Source organism: Buteo buteo, chromosome 1 (assembly GCF_964188355.1).
Source record: "Buteo buteo chromosome 1, bButBut1.hap1.1, whole genome shotgun sequence".
Classification (NCBI taxonomy): Eukaryota; Metazoa; Chordata; class Aves; order Accipitriformes; family Accipitridae; genus Buteo; species Buteo buteo.
Window position 1 is genome coordinate 61,701,310 of NC_134171.1, and position 21,996 is coordinate 61,723,305.

Consider the following 21,996-nt stretch of genomic DNA (forward strand, 5'->3'; position numbering starts at 1 on the left):
CCTGAAACACATAATTTACTTCTGCACAAGACTTACCAATTCCTTTTCCCTACCTGGAGGGGATAGTTGAGGTTTTTCTGACTGATGCTGCAGAGATACTAATGGGAGCTGAGTTTACAGATCTTTTCTGTATGCATCCTGCAAAGATTTTACCCCCAGGCATGGTTGAAATTCCCACCACTGGAGTGATGGGTTTTATTTTTAATCTCTGTCCAGTTTTGGGCCTAAGCACGTTTGACAGAGGCCTCTTTTTACATATTGCAATGTGGCATGTGACTTTTTGAAATGTGGCTGGTATTTTACCTCTAAGAATGCATACTGCTGCTGTAGACGAAAGGAAAAAAAAAAAGCATTCTTCCTGCTCAAATTCAGACTTCTGTTAAAGCTTCCCTCATTTGAGCAGTGATTGCAATTTCTGATTTACCAGCTTCTGTTGTCTAGTTGCTACCCAGGCAGGCTACCAGAAGGATCAAAATATAACTGAGAAAACAGCACAGAACTGTGAAAAACATATTTTACCTCCAAGTCTGTGAATTTCATAAGATTAACCCTAAAACACAGTATTTTTTGTAACTGTGATTTAAAATAGGGATTGCTTAAATACTTTGACTCCTGAGAGCCTTAAAATACTGAGGCTGGCAGCAGAACTGCTCCATTTCAAATTTTCCAATGAAAAAAAGATTCTGCTCAATTTAGAAATGTAGAGACTAATACTTATTTAAACCCAAGAACATCTTTGAAATCTGAAAATCCACACTTTCACTAATTGGTCTGTTCCTTCCTGGCTGGCAAGCAAAATTATCACCAAGTTAGGCATTGTGGAAAATGAACAAGAAGCCAAGAGATCTATGTCTGAAGCTCTGTGGTTATGTATAGCAGGTGTATAGCGTGGGGAAGTGCATGCTGTGCTGAATAGCGAGGTGTGCCTGTTCTCTCGGGAGGGAAGGCAGTGTTTTGGTCAGTGTGGTTCTCTCCTCTTACTCTCACAGTGCATGCGTGCCAAAGTTTTTCTGTCCTGTAGGTATGGGTGGATGGTGAATAGGGGAGGAGCAGTTTGCACTGACTGTGGCTGGCAGAGCTCACTCAGTTTGTCCTGTAAATGTGGAACAATCCCATGAAGTCTGTGGGATGAGTGTGATGTGAAGCAATTTATGAGTATTGATGGGTTTGAAAGAGGCAGCCAAAGTGCTGCAAAGTCATTTTCTCCACCTTCTCCGTACTGAGATCAGCTTTGGGATTTCCATGGGGAACAACTTAAGATGTTTTCCCTAATTTGGGAATGGAAGAGGACACTTCAATAAGGGTTTATAACTTCTCAATGGGATGTAGTAGTACAGACAATTTTAATAGAAGAAAAAAAGACAGGATCTGAGGAATTTGAAGGAGTGGGAGGGCTGGGAGTCCCAACAAACTAGTGGGCCAATGTGATGAAGATAAATGTAAGAAAACTCACATGATCATTGCCTAGGAAGGCATTTGAGATCAAGGTAAGAGAGAGAGATGAGGATCTGTAGGATGTATCAGTGGAGAATGTCACTGAATATATTTCTCAGCAGATACGTATCAGAGCTTGCATATTTTGTGGCCAATTCAAACACAAGTAGCTGTGGGACAGGACCCTACAAATCGAATAACGCTTTCAGGGAATTGTGGGTACCAGGAGAACTAAGCAGCAGTGCCAAATAAACAGAATGTGTGATTCTGTGTAAATCTGTGGGTGGCTTAAGAACGACTACAACAAAGTGCCAAAGAGAGAGAAATCCCCAAATGGTTTTTCATTGCTAAGCCTCTTGGATCAATAGATAATTTGGTCATGGAAGATGATCTCCAGGAAAAAAAGAAGTGACTATTTCCTCTATAGCACCTTTTCCAACTACAATTATTTGTAACACAAAGCACATTCATTTTACAGCTAACAGTTTGTACTTGGCAGAGGTTTCTGCTGGAACACACAGTAAGTGTTGTTCTACCTTGGTACAGCTAGCCAAGTCTTGAGCTGATCCCAGTCAAATGCTATGAACTTTCAAAACACTGTAACCTTTCACAAAGGCAAACTACACACACAAGATTGGTCTTATTTTTCATTTAATTAAGTCTAATAATTTTCCACCTCCAGGGTTATCAGGAGAGAACAGCTTGCATTTGCCTGATTTCTTGCCATGGTTTTATATTGTTTGTGCCTTTCCTTGGGCCACATATACTTTTGGCTCTTTCTTACTGCCCGGTGGCAGCATGAAGTCAACTGATAAGGGGAGACCTCTGAAACTGCCCAGCAGTGGGGTTCCTCAGACGCTGTGTCTAATAAGGCAAACAGTGTTGCAATAATTTCTCTTGGTCCCAGCAACAAATGCCACAAGCTCACAATGAACCATGCCAGCGTGTCAATTTTTTCAGGTGCCAAAGGGAGTTAGGGAGGTACTAGGAAAATCAGTTTTGAGGGGTAAACATTTTAGTTGCTCTTGAGCACAGTACAGGCTGAAGAACCTATGCATAAGTGTTTATAGTCGTACCCTTAAGTTTTCACTGCTTCAAGTGCAAAAAGAAGGTAGAGGGAACTCAGTAAGCATAAAGAGAACAAACTGTTTCTTTCAGTTATACACAGCTTTATGGTTAAACCCTTCCTGCTACTTAAGGAACAAAGAGCTACTTGATGTATGGTGCTAATAAATGTAGACCCTTTCCTATTTGTATTCAGATTAACGAGAGAGGTTGACAATTTGTCAATCTACGCAAAGTCGAGAAGTTTTAGTCCCTCTAGAATGCATAAGCCTGGCAAAATTATTTTGTATGGGGAATTTTTCTCCAGCCCCATACTGAGGGTGAGGAGAGGACAAAAAGGAAAGTGAACCAGAGAGTGAACCAGTGTTTGAGGACCATGTGCCCCTTTGTCATTCTTTGCCCACCTTGTCTGGTGACCTTGACAAGTCACTGAATTTCTCTGTATCTCAGTTTCCAGATCTGGGGCAAGAAAGTAACAGTATTTTCCTCTTTGCAAAGTGCTTTGAGGCTTCTAGATGAAAAGCGCTGTGCAAGAGCTAGTTGAGGTTATTAGTAATAGCCAGGTGTTAAAAAGCACTATTTCATTTAGGTATCTACATAGCAGACAATAGATATACATTTTAAAATGATACACATTGTATGGCAGATTTCAAAATGCTGTCAAAGGCCTGTAAAGATTTGGCAGCAAATCTGAATTCACATTGGTGTTTGGTTACCAACAGAACTTGAGTGCTTTGCTGAATATGTATAGGTACAAACATATGTAACATGCATATATGTGTGCGTATAAAAGCATTTGTTAATTTGCAGTAATTTTCCATTTTGAATAAGAAACAAGCAAAGGCTTGTACTCTCAGGGAAGAATCCTGACCAGAGTATGAAGTGATCTGATGCCAAACCAGTGGTTTCGGACAGCTCAGTCTTAGGAGAAAAGACAGGAGGAAGCTGGGATTTTACCTCCCTTTTCCCACAGAGGGAGCACAGGCCTGGCTCAGGGACAAACAGCACTCATCACACTGTCCACTCCTCAGCTGGCCTGAGTCAGCTGCAATTTGCCTACAAAATCCTACAGCAAATCCATCCCTATCTCAGGTGTTTGCAGCAAATATTGAGCTGCAGCCTGAAATACTCTTAGACACCGAGTCACTGAAAAATCTGCCCAGGCAAGGGAAGTTTCAGGTGCCCCTGCATGTGCTATTTAAGTTTTGTAGAGTGGGTTAGCCAATTCCATGAGAACTGGAACAAAAAATCATTGACTATTCAAGCAGCCCTTAAGAATTGTACTACCTGATGCAAAACTGTTGCTGCAGATTTTTGCAAAAATGAAAATACAAATTTTTTAAAAAGTGAAGATTTAGAGATGCTGCTAAAATTATGCCATTATCATCCCCAGGTAACTATATGGCCTTTAATGAGGTAGAAAAGCATATGAAGTAGAAATCAGTCCAGAAATTAATAATGTTTCTTAATGATCATTGGCTCAAGAGTACTTAGGGCTGGGATTGTAAAAGGAGTCCAAGGTAGTTAGATGCTAAGTTTAATGTGATTTGAGGACTTGGGGGGGTTCAACTGCCTGTTTCTCTTGGGTTTCTCAGAAATCCCAGCTGCGCTCTGTACCCTCGCACATAGTAATAGTCTGTCTGTCTCGTATCAGTAGATCCTCCTCTTTATGCGGTACATACTGTCTCAGGCTGACTGTGGCTCAGACCTGCAACTAGTGACTTTGTCTAACATTTATCAGAGAAACTAAGCTCTGTCCATTAGATAATTTATATACTGCAGCTGCTTTTCCATCAAAGTTACTCAGGACGTGCTTAAACTATTTTGTAGCTCTTGCTGTGCTGAGAATTTCAGGCAATGACCCAAAGTCATTGTCCTGGTTGCAGGTATTACCCTCATACCACACCCTCCACTTCCCCTGCTTGAACCCAGACATCCCATTGGCAGTGGAAGAGAAAACATCATGACCAGCACTGATGAACTGGGAAAGTGTCCCTACATGGCATGGAAAGAGCTGCGGGAAGGGATCAGTATGGAAATGGCCTTTCCTCAGCTCTGCTTGCAGCTTGTCATACATGAGATAATGTGAGACTATGCCAAAAGGCAACATGATACAAGATAGGGTGTGTTGTGTGATATTAGAGAAAGGGCATGTCGTAAACATTACAGAGAGGAATTAGCTGATGCCCTCATGTGAAGATTGCTAATCCATGGGCTGTTCATTTATAAAGATTCTGCTGGACTTTTTTCAGACTCTCACCACTCCACCCCCTCTGTTTATAGCTTCCTTTTGTCCTTTTCCGCCTTTTCCCAACCAGTACACATGGTATTATTAACTCAAAACAAAAACCTTTCCATTCCCTGTAGTAGACCTGTTGGGATGGTGTCAGGGACTATGCCAGCTGCTCCTACCAGCCAGAAAATTCACCTCACATTCCCTCAAATAACTTTAAAGAGCTCCTTTCACCTTTGCTGCATTCATATCTCCCTAAATATACCCTCTGCCTCTTAAGGTATGGAATTGTAATTCCTGACCTGGTTGTTACTCAGTTCAACAAGGTGTTACTGGCATGATCATCTCAACAGAGATAAAAGAAGCAGATACAATCTGGCTCATGCAAGATGAGATGCCTTGCTGGTTTGTGAATTAGCTATCCTGTATTGTTTTCCTATTTGTCTCATCATCTCTTGAATGATGGAGACTCCTACCTTAGCTCTCTTTTGACATATTTCAGATCTCAGTTTTGTTGTTTATGTAGTAAATGTTTCCAGTTTAGGTATTACTGAATCAGGCCCCCAAGGATCTGGTAATTAAGACAGTTAAAGAAGCTTGAGTTTAGCACCCTGTATGGTGCTCATGTCTGGAAGAGGTTTGATTCAACAACAGCACCGAGAATAAGAGGTATATAGAGTATATAATGCCAGACACTGAAGAGGAGAGAAGGAAGGTAAGAGAACTGGACATTGTACAAGATATAAAAAAGAGTGTACAGATGTGGGGGGAAAAGGGGCAATCTCTTGTTTTCTTTCTTCAGGGAGTTAATGATGAGCTCAACAGTTAAATTCTGTTGAGCTGTGCACATTGTAATAGAGATGTAATGCTCCTCCAGGAAAAGATCTTTGTGTTTACTATGGACCACCATACTTGCACCAAACATATTAAAATAATCTAGGCAGGCCCACAAGATGGTAAAGAAGAAGTAATTTTCTTCTAAATACTGGATTTTTTTACATTTCTACAGAAGAAAAATGCTCTGTGTTTTAAATGATCAGGTTTTTGTTTTTTACAAAATAGTATTTCTTTTGTCCAGAGACTACAAGCTATGATGTTATCATTTTCAGGGTTTTGTTTAAAATTTGACTATTATTTTTGCAAGTTATGCCAGCCTGAACTAGTATCTTAGTAATTTTGTAGGTTTTTTGAGCATCTGTAGAAACGATAGCTTGAACTGATCCTTAACACAACTAATAACTCCCCAAGCCCAGCAAGTAGTCAGCTATAGGATGAATATGAAGATATTAGGCAGGCTTAATTGCATATATTCATTGAGACTTAATAGTAAAAGAATGGTGCTTTCCTTTGATTGCCAATGGTTAGAACCAATTGTAATTTTCTGTTAATTTAAGACTACTTTCCCTTCCACCTGCTTGAACTTGTGGGATTTTTAGCAGAGTGTCTCTGCTTGCCTTTCTGGAACTCACTTTTCCTTTCTGCTGAATTTAAAATCAGGGGGCCAAAGAAGGAGAACAGAGGTTGCAGCATGGGAGATGCAACAGAGGAAAGCAGACTGAAACTCACCCAAAATGTAAAAAATACCCCAAAACCGCTACAGCAAATGGAACCTCATCCTCTAAAACAGGATGTTACTGATCTTAATTATGTTCCAGCAGTGTGATGCAGTTATGACAAAGGCAAATACAGTCCTGCCTGACAGACAATACCTACTCTGATTGCAAATCTCACAGCTGACCCTGGACCGCCTGCCTCCGCATGGGCAATTAACACTTTGTGTCGGATGTCACTGACACACAGACAAGATGGGACCTTGTCCACAGCTTGTAAAGCACCCGGAGCATGCTGATACTGCTCACCTCCACAAACCCCAATGCAAGAGCTGCTGTTGGTGCTCTCAGATGCTTCTCTGATTGCTCTGATGGGAGGCTCTGCATCCCCCTTCTACATCAAAAACATGTCCTCACCCAGTCACAGGGATTCAGGTATCACATGGCTGGTAGCTTTGGCTGTTAAAAAGAGACTGGATTTTTTACTAAATCCTGAAGCTTTCCTTCTCCTTGCAGCATCTGAAATCAGCCAGAGGGGAACAGGGTAACACTTGGTGCAGTGACAAGTAACCACAACTTGGTGCTAAGTCCTGCCAAAATTTTCCTGGCAGCTTTGTAATATGCTCATGCCAAACAGATGATAAAAGCTGGCAGTTATGGGTGTATTTTGTGGTGCAACTCATGGCTGATAGAAAAAGCTACACTGAAGAAAGCAGCTCATTCCAATCTCTTACACTGACCTGCCCAGACCAGATTACCTGCACCTCTGTCTCCTATACCACCATTATCTATATTTAGTCTATTAGGTTTCAATAGCAGAGGCTGTCTCTTACAGTGTTTGCAGAGTGTCTAACACAGTGGGCTCACAGTTAGGAAGAGACCCATACAACTGCTATTAGGACAAAACTCTAATAAGCCCTTGGGCTGTGGTGTGTTCCACAATGATGTGGGCTCTTAGACACTCCTTGATTAAATGTTTTCATACATACACACGCATTTTTGGGACCATTCAGAGTCTAAATGGAGCACAGAAATCATGGTGTCACGTGGAACAAAAGAGAGTTTGACATTTCTGTGGTAGCGAGTGCTTAAATCTGTTACTTTTGGAGACAGTCCTGCTATGAAAAGCTGAAATTTCAGAAAGTTTCCACCTGTAATAGAGGAAAAGAAATGGTACTGGGGGACCCAAATGAAGGAAACCTAATTGCAGAATATTTCTGCAGGAAAACCTTTCTGTTTCAAAGCTCTTCTGAAGAGGAATTAGAAGAACAGCCCACTGGGGTTCAGACTACCTGCCAAATACTACTTTTGAGAAAGGTAGTCTAAATTCAGTGTTGCTTTCTTAAGCCACAGGTATTTATCCATTACAATTCTATAGCAGTGCAAATAGCCACCTGAAAGCCAAATGGACCATTAGTTATGAATCTTCATCCCTTAAGCAATACTATGCACTTGAATTATGATTTGCCAGTTGCTGGTCCTTGTAAATGTGGACCACACCATTTCTATTTTATTTTGAGATTCATTCCAGTGGGGACAGATGATCAAATTCAGACCTCACATCACTCTAACCATGTTTTACTTCCTCCAGCTGTTTCTAGCTTAGAGTGTGCCCTGACAAAAGGCAATACAGGCTGTACCAAACCAAAGCCAGAATGTAAAACTGAGAGAGGCTCATGGCAGTCCTATAACTCTGCCTTCTCTCCCTGTGCCCATATGTCCTCTCTGCTCTCTGTGGCTAGCAGGGGTGACAGTGGGGAGATGAAATTATTTCTTTCTGTTTTACAGGGTAACTTACTTGTCCAATCTGCCCACCACAGGCTACATCTGCTGATGCCTGCACAGGGAGGAGTCCCACTTGGTCACTGAACAAAGGCTCAAAGCACCATATACCAGGCAGGCAGGTTCTGCTCTTCCACCCACCACCAAATTCCAAGCAATGATCCCTCCTTCCAGATGACTCTGCTAGCAACCAGGATTCAAAGCTATGTTTGTTTCTATCATGCTTGGTTGGCTTTCAACTGATACATCACTTAATTGCAAAAAACACTGGCAGAAAGCAAGCTGCCTTCAGCTTTTGGGCCTTGATTTTCAGTGTTATTTAGATTCCAAATAGGCATCTGATGGCACAGCCAAAAGTATAAAGAGGAGATAACTGTGATTTTGACCACCTTCCATGAAGCATTCCTGACTGGGCTAATGATCTGCACAGAAACCTCTCTCTCATTTCCTAGATGGATTTTACTCCTTTGCTAAAGAGACAGCAGAAAACCTCCATATGTCATTTAAGTTCTCAAAATGAAGCCAAAATGGCATTTGAAGGATGAATGGGTGTTGTGGATAGGGGCATTCTTTTTCTCATGCCTTTATTGGTACATTTTCCTACTCCTATACAGCTATTTTCTTTTTCATTTCTAGTTTTTTCTAACAGAATACACCGGGCCTCTTCTAATATATCTGCTCTTTTACATTCGCCTTTCAACTATTTATGATCAAGTGGAAAGTACGAAGAACTTCCGCCACCCAGTGGTTCAGTAAGTGACACTTGTGTGAACTGTTTTCCTGGAGAACAGGGAGCTGGACGGATGGAGATCTCATTTCCAGCGCTGAGAAGGTTACAAGGGGTGTGAGGCTGCATGCCTGGTCTCAGAGTCAGTGGGACTTTCAGCTTGTTCTTATCAATAGCAGTTTGGCATTTTAGCAGCACTCGTAAGCCTGACCAAAAATGGGAACCCAGTTGCAATGGTCACTGCACCAGGTCACAATGGGACATGTAGTATTTTCCCCAAATAGTTTGCACTCTAGACAGCCTGAACAGAAGGTGAAATAATAAACACAGTGGGTAGTAACCCAAAGTCATGCTTGACAGAGAAGAGAGGACAAGACATCAGGTGTCCTGCTCCCAGTCTCTTTACAGTGCATTCCCACTCGTAAGATGAGTAGCATCAGCATCCAGCACAGAAGACAACTACACCCACACTGGCTCTCACCTAAGCACAAGGAGGAATTTCAAGAGGTCTGCATGTCATGAGTCAGGTCAAGAACAACTGAGAAATTCAAAATAAGCACCATAGAAATTCAGAACTGGTAATCTGATTTTTGAAACTAACCTCTTCAAACTGTAATTGTTCCCCAGGGCCTTATGCAACATATTTGAGTTCTGAAAGACTTTTAAGAAGTAAAACACTTAAGTGACAAACAAAAATAAGAGCTCAGCCACTGTTATAGACGAGTGAAGAGCACAGGTTGTATTTAGCTGTACAGAAACAAATCAGAGGGGCTCATATATAAGCATAAACCAGATAGTTTTGCTTCTCTCCATCACTGGAACAGTGCTGCTAAAAAGGAAAATTAAACAGCTCTGATATAATACAGTAGGAGCTGACCACAAGGAAATGCAACCTGCTTAGTCTGCTAGAACTCAAGAGCATGCCAAAAAGCAATGAAGAGAGGACAGCCAAACAAGATAGCTTTTAATGACCTTTGACAACCCCTGCCATTCCCAAGCCTTTTGAAGGACTCTGGAAGAAACAAAGCAGACCTGATCAATGGGAGGGATTAAGAACTGTTACAGACAAGAAAGTGGCAAGCAGCTATACACAATAACGCCAGGGAGGCTGAAGGCACTGCCACCACCAACCATACCCCTCCACAGGATAGTGGTTAATGCACCAGGCAGGCTGGGAAATGTCACAGTTAAGGAACTTCTCTTCAGTGTTATTGTCCCCATTCTGGGGGATTAGTGCCTGGCAGAGGGGTGGAGCATGATCAGGGAAAACCTGTTTGCTGCATAAGTTGGAGCACTGGAAGTGGGAGGGCACACAGGGAACTAGTAGCCTCAAGGAACTGTACAGCTTTTCCACAGCACTTTTTGCACACTATGATTGCAGAATCAGAGGAGCTGGTATACAGCAGAGAAACACAGTGAGTAATAATACCATTTACAGATGGAGGAACAGAGACTTGGAGAGACATTAAGGGAGTTAGTGGAGCTGGGAATGAGAACACAGACTAGTTGAATTCAAACCCAGAGCTGCAAGAGGCTTGCCTTCCTTCTCTTGCTCATACACTTAAAAGGAGAGAGCTTCTGGAAGCACAGAAGAGCCAGCAATGCCTTTACCCTGTTTCAAGTGGGCAAGGGGTGTGCAGAATCCTTCCAGTGACCAATCCTTAATGGGTTCATCTGAGGTCCCCATCCTTAGCCAAATTAATTTTAAAATTCCCAGCAAAGCTGGAAGTTTGCTCTAGAACTTGGAGAAGTCGTTAATTGTTTGAAATTTCCTTAGCTCAACTCTCTCTGGTTTAATTACTTTGAAATTGTTTAATCTTTGACTCTGGCTACCGTACAAGGTGCATAATAAAAGTATTTGAGATTTCACATGCTGAAAACCACTTATTATTTACGTCTTGTAATTGGTTTGCAGTGAGACAATCTCTGGTAGTATGGTAAATGTAACCAAGATAAAATGACACCAGGAATCACTCTTGACATTTGTTTCTGAAACTCAATCTCTATGAGCTGCAACTCATTCTCGGAAGCAAATCAGCAATGCCCATTATTGTTTCATAATATTCCTCAAAAGACAATCAGTATAATAATTTCTACAACAATTACCTCATTTCTTTATAACGGGTAACAAAAAAGCCATCAGAATGGATTAACTTTGCAACAAAATCTCATTTTGTGTCCACAAGGAAATGAAATACAAACTACCTCCATGCAGCTACTTGAGTTGGCAAAGGACGAGGAAACCATTCAGAAGAGATTCAGAATGTTTTTAAATGTCAGGCACATCCTACAGGAGCATTAAGGTGGCCTTAAAATGTGGGAGACGTCTTTTGGAAAAGCACAGCAGGCGCCTGCTTGTATACACAGCTGTCCTGTTTTAATGTCTTGTCAGGGCTATGTATCACATTCAGAGCTCGAGGAGCTCTTTTTAATTCATGGCTAGTAAAAATAAGTTGCTTCCCTGCAAAATGAAAGCAACTTTGTATAACGCTGAAAATGATTCCATTAATCTTTGGTTCCAGATGCTTCAATTAAGACAATATCTTAAATCCCACGATTTCAGTGTGACTGCAGTTTTGCAATATTAGTCCTTATTCCTTTTGTGACATTAAACTGTGAAGTAATAAAAAGCAATCTTTCACTTACCTTAATTTCCTTTCTTTTTTTCTTCCAGTTTGGCCTGCTTCTGCCATTGTTTACACTACATCAGACATCTTCTGGAGACGTTATTTGTTCACAAGTTTTCGGGAGGGCACACTCCTCTGAAAAATATGATAAAGGTGACAATATGTTTATCATTTTGTGTAAGAGAGAATATCCTTATATCAAAGCAGTCCTTGGGAGAAGATAGGAAAATAAAAAATTAATTTATTTTCTAGCTCCAGGAATTATGATTAGTCAAAATACAAATATAGGAAGAATTTCAGGGCCATGTCCCCAAGGTCATGAATTGAAATCAATGTCCATTTTAGCTCCTGCATGTCAATGTCCACTTTGACTCATCCACCCAAGGGGCTGATTGTCATGTCCAGGACATTTTTCAGACTGAATGCTATTTTATTATGAGATATGCTGCTGCAACATCTAGCAATGCTGACAGAAATCACACTCCACTTCCTCGGTGCAATATAAATACAGACCAAGAGACAGGCCTTGCATCAGGAAGTGAAAATCAAATTACAAGTAGGAAAAAAAAAATATATTCTCCTTCTATAGATGGAGGCCTCAGGAAGATACTGAGCTGGCCTAAAGTCTTCTGTCTCCCAAAGCCTCCCAAATTTCGACTGTGTGTCATTACTTATAGGGTCTCCTTTCTTTTACTTCACATACTCAATCTTGGTCATTTTGTATCACACACCCCCCCCCCATCCCATTCAGTGTGATATAAAGACCCTCCCTTTGCAATACATTTAAGATTTTAGTGAAGAAGATAAATGTATGGCCATGATAGGGGGCTAGACTCGATTCCAGTCAGAAAGGAGCTAATGAGATGCGCAGCTAGAGATGTTGTTTTACAATCCAGAGTGTTTAAAAAAAAAAAGGAAAAAAGAGAGGAATATAAGCTGAATGGCTTTGGAACCAGAGTGCCATTTCCAAAGTGATTCATGCATGTGGGAGTTAGACCAACAGTTACTGTTATTCCCTTGTGTACCACAATGGCATTGCATAAAAAGATTAAAAAGACAAATCCTGACTTGCGACCCTACTTATCGGATGGAGCTGTAGCCAGTCGCAGCACACTGCTCTTCCCGAGCATGGGACCCTTAACCTAGACATGTAGAAAGGCTTTATCCAGTCTCCAGGGTGGTTTTGGTTGTTTGGCTGGTGGGTTTTGTTTTTTCCTTGTACAAAGGATGGGAGCAGTGACCCCTACAAAGGGCGAGAACATGATTTCATTATCTCTGTTTGGGCTTTCCCAAGCCCACGGCTTCAGTCACCAAGCAAAGGCAGCTGGGGTGCTGCTTTTTAACGAGAGGATGAAGTGGGGCTGAATCCATGGCAGTAGATGCAGTGTGTGACTCAAATATCTTTATAGGAACAGTGTGCCTTTTTTTTGCCAGGGTTAAACCAGGCCTACTCAGTTTTACTCTTTATTGTCTCAGCTGGTTTAGTGTTCTGTTTGGCTAGCTCTATCTTGCCTGGAAATGCTGAGTTTAAGGTATAGTATAGGCTGTGTTAACCAGCCCTAGACTTTTAATAGTACAACTCAGAGACAAGTGCCCTTCAGCAATAAAATCAAATAAGGAGAAAACAAATGTCAATTCCTACAACAGGCATAAAAAGCATTCAACACAGCCCAAAAAATCTACACTGTGTGTCCTTTTATATTTTTTTTTTTAGTGGCTTCATAGCGTCTTGAAAAGTTCTCTATTCTGTCTCAAGAAGCCACTGCAAAGTCTTTCAATGGTCATCTGGGTTTTGCACTTACCAGAATTTATATTTATAAAGTTACAGTTTGTACTTGCTTATAGCCCTTTCTAACAAAAAAAAGTATCTTTTGTCCCTTCCAGGGCTGTGCCTTTTACTGGGGATTCACTTCCTGGATTGCATACTACATCAACCATCCACGATATACGCCACCATGTATGTATGAGTAGAGCACAAAACTGACCTTGGTTTTAAAAAGTTTTTGGTATGCAACCTTAAGACCTCCAAAATCAATAGATGGCTCCCACATGAGATCATATGGCTCATGTAGCCGGAGATTAGCCTTTAGTCCCTGTCAGAAGGAAGACTGTTGTGCAGGAGGCACTCCTGCTGTGCCACTGCATGTACGTTCCTGTTCAGTGACAGTCAGTTGCTGTCCAGTTTTATGAACTGGAAATATTGGCCCAGTGGAGAAAACACAAAGATTGATATATTTTGCTCATCTTCACAGTATTTGTATTAAGAATGCAGGAGAGAACTAGAGCTGGCTGCATTTTCTTGGAGGAAATACTTATTTGCTAAAGATACATCCTTTTCATGAAAATTAAGATTTTGATTTTTTTTTGGTGAGAAACCAGTAAAAGTCAAGCAGATACTGCTGATAATAATGAAAAAAATCCTATGCTTTTTGCTTCCAGATTTCATTCATCATTTTGTTCCCTCTCATTATATTTTATTGTTGCACTGCTGTTTCTTCACGATTTTTTTCTTCTTGTTTACTCTTCGAGCTTTTGCTTCTTTTGAGCATAATTGGCATAAGTTTTGTCTCCTGCTACTTTACTTTCTTGTGACACCTTAATCGTTATTTTTCTGTGCATCTTATACTTATCTATGAGCTTTGGGAACAGAGTTTGCTTTGCCTTTTTTATTTGCACTCAGTTAAATTACTAATTTTTTTAAAAAATTTCTCCTACATGGTATTTGCTTTCCTTTCAAAATAGTACAAAATTTCTGTTCCAAAATGATGTGATTCATTGAAAGACAGTTAAATGTGGTGTGGCTTTAACAGTAATGCTGTGAACAACGTTGAAAACTCCCTAGACACAGTTTTTAGCAGTCTGGGCCATCAAATCAGTAGGTGCAGCTTCTTTATAGAGGAAACCATTTGTTCAAGACAGCTTTCCAACAGAGAAAACATTCAGAAGAAGTACTTCTAATTGCTTGCCTCTGCCTTAAAATGACAGTCATAGGTACATGGGTCTAATGCTGGGGATCACCAGCCCTCTGGCATAGTTAGCTGGATCAGTAAAACATTGATGGTTTATTTGGATGCAGGAGAGGGTGACCTCCGGAGCCATATCCAGAGATGGCTGGTTTGGGGACAGGTAAGGAAAGGAAAGCAGAATGCTATGCAGGAGTGTAAATTAAACCAGCGCATGCCCTTGGCACCGCAAAGGAGTCGTGTGCCAGCAGAGAAAAAGGGTTCTCAAAAGTAAAGGCTCAATGAGACTTGGTCAGGGAAGTGAGGTATGTACACGTGGTTTGTGTCCCTCAACCATAACCAAGGTTTACTTGGGAACTGTAAACCTTTGGAGATGAACATGATACAGCACTAAAGTGATCTGGGGACAATGGAAAAAGGGAGAGGGCAGGCAAAGGGCAGGTAAAAATTCTAAAGACTAAATATTTTTCTTGCATGGTGAGACTGTGTAGCAGACAGTGGCTATATAGTAAAGCCTCAGTCCAAAAAAAAAAAAAAAAAAAAGGAAAAAGTAATGGATAGGTTATATCTTGGGTTCTCTGCTCATGGGATACAAGGGCCTGTGATTCCTGGCCTGGTTCTGCTGCTGACCTTCACTTCATGCCTCCTTGTGCCTTTCCAAGGAAATTAACACCACCAGCTGCTTTGACAAAGCACTTGGATATGTGAAGCTGACAAATACTAGAAGAAGTTAGGTGAAAACTACCTTGAGATCAGTGGTGAAGAGACTGGCATTTCTAGAGTGTTGTTACTATTTGCATTGTCTTCATATTGTGTGTGATAATATCAATTCTTTCTGCAGAGCCTGTCAGGAAAGAAGTATTTCTGCTCCTCAGCACTAGATTAATTTCACCCATAGCAAACCATGTGCATACCGTAAAATGCAATTTATAATTTTGTTCTGTTTTCTAGCATTTGGCCACAGACAAGTTTCTTTTGCTGCCCTTGCTTTTCTGGTACGTACAAAAATAAAGTTTTATTAATGACTGTGGAATAGGAGTAACTCCCGATTTAGCAAAATACAGTAAGGCTGCTATGCATTTGTGTGTGTGTGTATATATATATATCTATATATCTATCTGTCCATGCCCATAGCCCTGTGTCCTTTGACTGGATTTAGTGATAATCTATTACCGTTTCTAGGCCAGGAAGTCTCCTAGTACTGTTTACCTATACAAAGCTTTCTGAGAGCCATGAAAACATCATCAGCATTATTACTACTCATAATTGTGTAAAACCACAGGTACTTAGACTGGAACTTGCCATTTTTATAACACTGAAGAATTACATCCTAAGCAGACTTTGCGATAGTACTGTGTGCCCTGAATAACTTAACCTCAACAGCTATTAAAAACAATAAAAACAATCCCTGACAAAGTGGGTTAAGCCAAGGGAAAGCGTAGGCGACAAAGGATGGCTGAGACTACTGAACCTGATGTTTGAATGAACAGAACCATATAGTGAGACAGAGGCTCAGTAAGAAATTCTCACGTGGAAATGTATATTCTTTTCCGTCCTCTGTGAGCATTGCACTTGGAAATGCTGTGTGTTGACTTTCCCGAGCAATCATGGGTCAGTAACCGAAACGGTCAGCCTCTTTGAAAATCAGATACAATTCAGTTTCCAGAAATATAACAAGAAGATGAGACAGTAACTTGTCTAGGCTTCTTCAGACAAACACTATTCAGAAAAGCATTCAAACAACTCCTTGCAATATTTAAATGCTTTTGTAAATTCAGGACCCTTAAAGATCCCAGTTTTGGCAGTGTTTGTCTCTGGGGTTGGCCATGCAGTTCTCAGCTTTTCCTGCTCTAATAAAGTATAGCAAAGACCAGTAAAATACTCATATGAAGAACTTCACGCAGTCAATGAGGCTCTACAGCTGAAAGCAATAATCCTGTACTGTGGAGACAGGAGGTTCTGGCAGCTGTAGGCAGTGATGCACCCAGAACCTTACTGTCTGCACCTTTCCCAAGCTCAGGGGTTACTTGAAAAGCAACCAACCGCTTGTCTGAATATTCACTGCTACCAGTAAAACTAGCCCTCATCAAAATCTCTGCATAGAAAAAGCCTCCTTTTCTAGTGAAACATCCTTCCTCGCCTCAATATAACAGGTCCTGCTATAGCTTTTATGGAAAACGCTGCCATCAAGCAAAGAGATGAGTCCTGTTGGGGGTATTTGCTATAAAACATTGCCAACCCTTTCAGATCTGCATCAGCACCTGGTCTGTGGTCTGAATTCTTGCAGCTCTTTTGAGAACTTCCTACCCACGGAAACTCAAAACCTTTCCCTTTCAGACCTCGTTCTGGCAGGTTCCCAGACAATGAATTTAAAACAGCAACATACAGAATAAAATAACATGAATCTGTTTTCACAGGTTTCTAAAACATACAAATAAAATATTTGGAAGATTTCTTTTCTTTTCCTCTTTTAATGCTTGTCTTTGTTACGTATCCTGATTTACGTGTATACATTTGCAGCTGCTGTAAACAACAGTACTGAATAATTTGAAGAGTGTCAGCAGGCCCTTCTGATTCTCATATTTTGAGAAATCACTCTAAGCTTTGCAGGGATGTTTTTCTCATAGGGTCACGTGGAATATAAAGAGGGGGAACAGTACGTAGACTTCAATATTTTATCAGCATAAATATGGTAAGCCTTTTTCCTGCTGTTCCCCACTGTCCCATATTTTATATCTGAGACACTGACTAAGGACTAGCTTACATTTAGCAGTACTTCTCAATATAGAGCATTAGCAGCCACATTTATAAAGAGGGACATAACAGCTAATTACAGCAGAACGCAGCTGCAGAGTCAAAGGTAAGCCAATAAAAATCCCTGCAGAAATGCCCTTTGCTTGCTTTACTTAGAACTGATTATAGAATTAGTAGGTGTTAACTACAGTGTGTGAATCTCTCTTGCTTTACAATAGTATGGGCATTGCATATTTCAGTATGTATAGTGTTTCACAAAAACAATTTTAACTTTGAAACTTTTTTCTTTAAAATAATAGTAATCAGAAAAAAATCATGTTCCTAGCTCATAATTGGAAGTACGTAAATTAAAACTACTTCTATTGCTATGGCTAGAATTATAGCTTCTGATATGGTATTTTATAATAGAATTTCCTTTTCTGGCTATTTAGTGTTTTACATCTGGTGTTTATGATAGATGACAGCCAGTTAGTTGTAATTAAAAACCATAAAAGGACTGCAGGATTTGACCCATGACTACATATCCATGCAGAATAACAGCTTTGCTGATAGAACTGATTTAAACTTTCCTGACAAAACCCACAGAAATCTCTCTGCCAAAAAGGGGAAAATTCTTTAGCAATGCTATCTACAATGTTCTTTCAGAAAATGGCACATTTCAATACAAAATGAGGTTACATATTCCTTTCAATTAGTTGTAATTGAAGATTGTAATGGATGACTTTCAGAATTGGCTTTAAAAAATTACAATTGGATTTCTTTTTTTCTGTATTAATTTTGTGACTTTACACTTTTAATGTCTCTAGGTTTTAGCACTCCTCCTTTTTATTTTAATTTCTTAATTTTTTCCAGCCTTGTAAAATTTAGAATGACAAATGATATAAGAAAACACAACTTTTTAACACTGCATTTTTTCAATTTGAGAAGAGAAATCAGTCTTCAAACCCAGAAATGAATAAAAATGTTCAATTCAGTCCAAGACTGAAATGTATACAGAATTTTGGTTTTCTTCACAAAGCTGGGGAAAAATTAAAAAAATAAAATTAGGCTGCTGTACTGACAGTCTTTCTTTTCAAGGAATTGAAACTGGTTTTCCTAGCAGTTCTCATATTAAATATAGGCAGTGATTGGGTTTGATTCTACAGTAGGTGTAATTGATGAAGTACTGAAAGCCACAAGCAAATCTGAAATACCTTGTAGTACATGCTATATAACCAAGTGGGGAGACATGGTACCTCTTCCAAAGATTTAAACCATCTAAATATTAAAGACCAGGTTTGAGAGGTTGGTTAACGCTGGAAATGGCATAACCAGAGAGTAGCAGAACCAGGAATAATACTGGCTCCTTTCATTTTTCAATTCCCAACTACTATCTATTCGACCAGTCTGCCCTTCAGAGAACCGCTACCTTTTTATTCACCCTGGTTTTCCTTCCTCTGACTTACCTAAAGAACCAGTTACCATACTCCGTAACTGGCATAACAGAGGTGTTAAGCTGAACACCTTTCAAAGTGTGTGTAGGAAGAGGGTAGGCACATTAACTCATGACATCTTTACAAAACCAGTGGTCAACTTTTCACCTGCTTCTTTGGAGCCTGGATTAAATCCAAATCCTGACAATGATGTTCGGTTCAGAAAAGTATCTTGCTAAATTCCTTAGACCCCAGGGAGCCTCTCCGATCTCCCCAGACCAAAGCATGTTGCACATGCTGGGCATGAGAACCACACTGAAGGCATGCCTGCACTGAGCTCTGCGGAGATGAAACATGGGCTTTCATCCCCAGGCTGTGCCCGCGGTGCTCACTAGACACTTGTGTGTTTGACAGAGATCACAGAGTGTATTTCCTGTGGGAGAGTCATTTCAGAGTACATATTTTCTAGACACAGAGACTAGAGTTGTAATGGGGGGGGGGATTCTGGTCATGCACTGCAATGGAGTTACCGCAGCATTTTAGGGATACAACTGAAAATATGTTTTTAATGTCTTGCAGATGTGTGAAGCTGGAAATCACTTTATCAACGTAACTTTAGCTCACCAAAATAATTCAGGTCTGTCTTTGTTGTCTGTTTGTCTATTTAAGACTGAAGTGTGCTTAACCTATCCATCTTCTGCTGGTATACAGTAATTTATGTATCCACATCCACAGAATAAAGAAAGATGAAGTAGGTACCATGCCATTGGTATAACATCTTCAAAATAAATGTGGTGACAAGGAAACATTAGCAACACTGTTATTGTTTCAAAGCTTATAGCAAACTTATCTTAATTAGACACAACTGCAATTTAAATATGGATTTAAGCATGGAAGTTCTCTAAAGCATCCTGTTGACTGACAACAGAGGATTCCATTTTAAATATGTTTGAAAAACTTTTAAACTAGATTGCAGAGTTTTTAGGTACATGCATCTCATGCAAAGATAACACACACATATATATACAAATACACAAAGATAGACTCATGAATACCTACACAGGCATCAAAGTATATATATGCTCTTAAAAGGCTGCTCCAAGCATAGGTTTTCAGGATCTTTTGTACCATGAGAATAAAAGTTATATACTAGAAAGTAAAATATATTTTCAGATAATAATAGTACAATTCCCACTGTATTCAAGAAAATACTTTACCACAGTGTGATCAACTTCACACACTGACGTCAGTTTCTAGTCTGGAAAACTTTTGATGTGCTCTGGTTAGGCAGGTCCTTATGTTCTTTGTTGCAAGGGGCCTAATTCAGTTTAAAAACAGCAAGACCCAAATAATTCATCTACATTCTCAGTGCCTACAAGTATTAAAGATAACATTGTTGGAGAACTTAAAAATGAAGTGTTGCGTATATGGCTTTTTGTGAGTTTTATCTGTGGCTGTAGAGAGTCATCCTGTTAGCTCTGGAGTTGTTTTCCTGTTCTACCCTGGGATGAAGGATGAAGATGCGAGAGGGGACAGGTTCACGTTCCTGAGTCAGGCTGAATAAGATACAGCTGCATCCTTTATATCCCAGAAGAGTGCCCTTAGCCCTCGCCCGCTGGCTAGCCCGCATTAAACTACTTGTGTCTCTTCCTCTGAACAAAGGTCGCATCCTTTGGACATGCCAGACCTTCCTGTAAAAACTGATACATGGCTCACTAAGCAGCATTCTCACTAGGATAAATACAGCTTTTGCTGTCTCAAAAGATTTCACTGAAACTTTTCTAACAAGTGGTACACTGGGAGCATTGGCCAAGGGGATGGCTGTTACACAGGCAAGTCATAAGGCTCAGTTCCCCTCCCTGTACTGAAACTGGTTTTGTCTGTTTGTTTTTTCTTTCCTTCTTTTTTCCTTTCATAAAGGAAGTAAAGCCTGTTTTCCAAGTCCAACTTACAACCCCTTCACGTGGCTCTTCTTGCTGGTATCCTGTCCCAACTATACATACGAGGTACATGACTTTCTTCTGCTTACATGCAAAGGGTAGGTGGTTACTGTGTCACAGCCTTTGCCTGCAGAAAATCTGCAATGCCTCCATGCAGTTCCCTCTGCTCATCAATCATTATGTTCTGTACGTCAGAGTCTCCTTGCTCCCACAAATGTTTCGCCACCAGACCCTTCTTTTCCCTCACAACAATATCATGACTCTTGTGTATATTCCCCTCCACTACAGACTCCCCAGTGATCCAAGGATTTACCACCCATCTCCTCACCCCATCCAGCACACTGCAGGGTTCCTTTCTAGCTATTTTTCCTCTTCCATTTCCAGTACAAGTATCAGGCTCTTCTTCCAGGAGGAGCTTTCAAAAACTTGTCCTTTTGCTTTACATAAAGTATACAATTAACAGATTAACAGTGCTTTTTTCTTTGCAACAGGTTGGGTCTTGGATTAGTTTCACAGTGATGACACAAACCCTGCCAGGTAGGTTTGAAACAGAATGAAGATAGCCTCTAAATAATGGAAGTAAATTCTGAAAATCTAAAATTTGCCAAAAAATTTATACCATATGAAATATTGCCATCGAATCCCCCTTGTAACATGACTGTATAAACTTTCAAAGTCCTACCCTCAGAAAGCTGCAGAGAGCATGAACACTACTGCAACACCTTCTTTTGATCAAAACCAGCTCTCTGCTTTTTGTGAAATATTGTTTTTTCTTCTGTTTCCACAGTGAAAGCAGACATTGAAATTTAGGGGAAAAAAAAAAGAATATTCTTCATTTACAGTCAATCATTTTTGATATAGGAAAATTTCTTTGTATTGTAAACCTGGAATAATACTTCTAATAGGGAGAAGAAAACAGATTAACTTAGTATTTCAAAAGAGGAAAGACACAGGTTCCTGGTAGGATTTCCCTGTTTGCTTATATCAGGCAGCCAGCTTGTAACAGAAGCCTGCTTAGTAGCATTCACAACTCTTGCTCAGTACTTTCCTGCATCCTTAGAGACCTAAATACCCATACAAATATGGTCCCTGGGAGGGAGGTCTCCAAAATATTACCTTGTTAATTATTTTTCTATTCCAAAATAGAAACTTATAAAAGCTACTTGCAAAAAGTAGCTCCACATGGTTTACAAATGAAAAAGAAAGGAATTTCAAAAGTGGATTAACCTGCTTCATGCAAAAATCAAACTTTTCATTTTTTTTTTTTAAAGATATAACATTTTTTGTGCATTAGGCTCTGGTATGGAAATGACCTGAAAGTTTGAGGACATTGTAGGGCTGCGTTGATGAGGACAGGGAGCAGCAACATATGCAGCACACTCATCCTTGCTGTAACTGTCCCAAAGATAACTTGACCAGATGCCAAATGAATGTTTCTGATCCACCAGCTCATTTTAAGGAAGAAAGGACAATGAATTTGCAAAAAGCACCTGTAAAAGCATTCTCTAT

The 21,996-nt window shown here is 40.2% G+C and overlaps 1 protein-coding gene across 9 annotated transcripts in view; it reads left to right on the forward strand.

Annotated features, from left to right (window-relative positions):
* Positions 1-21,996, forward strand: part of TECRL (trans-2,3-enoyl-CoA reductase like) — a 69,031-nt gene that overhangs the window by 41,564 nt on the left and 5,471 nt on the right. For 7 of the 9 annotated variants that reach the window (XM_075033481.1, XM_075033473.1, XM_075033498.1 and 4 more), the window contains 7 exons: positions 8,701-8,816; positions 11,466-11,571; positions 13,303-13,375; positions 15,333-15,376; positions 19,127-19,184; positions 20,468-20,553; positions 20,979-21,024. In XM_075033481.1, the coding sequence (XP_074889582.1) occupies positions 8,701-8,816; positions 11,466-11,571; positions 13,303-13,375; positions 15,333-15,376; positions 19,127-19,184; positions 20,468-20,553; positions 20,979-21,024 (529 nt within the window). The remainder of the gene's footprint in view (positions 1-8,700; positions 8,817-11,465; positions 11,572-13,302; positions 13,376-15,332; positions 15,377-19,126; positions 19,185-20,467; positions 20,554-20,978; positions 21,025-21,996) is intronic. The other 2 variants (XM_075033514.1, XM_075033535.1) reach the window with 1 other exon arrangement.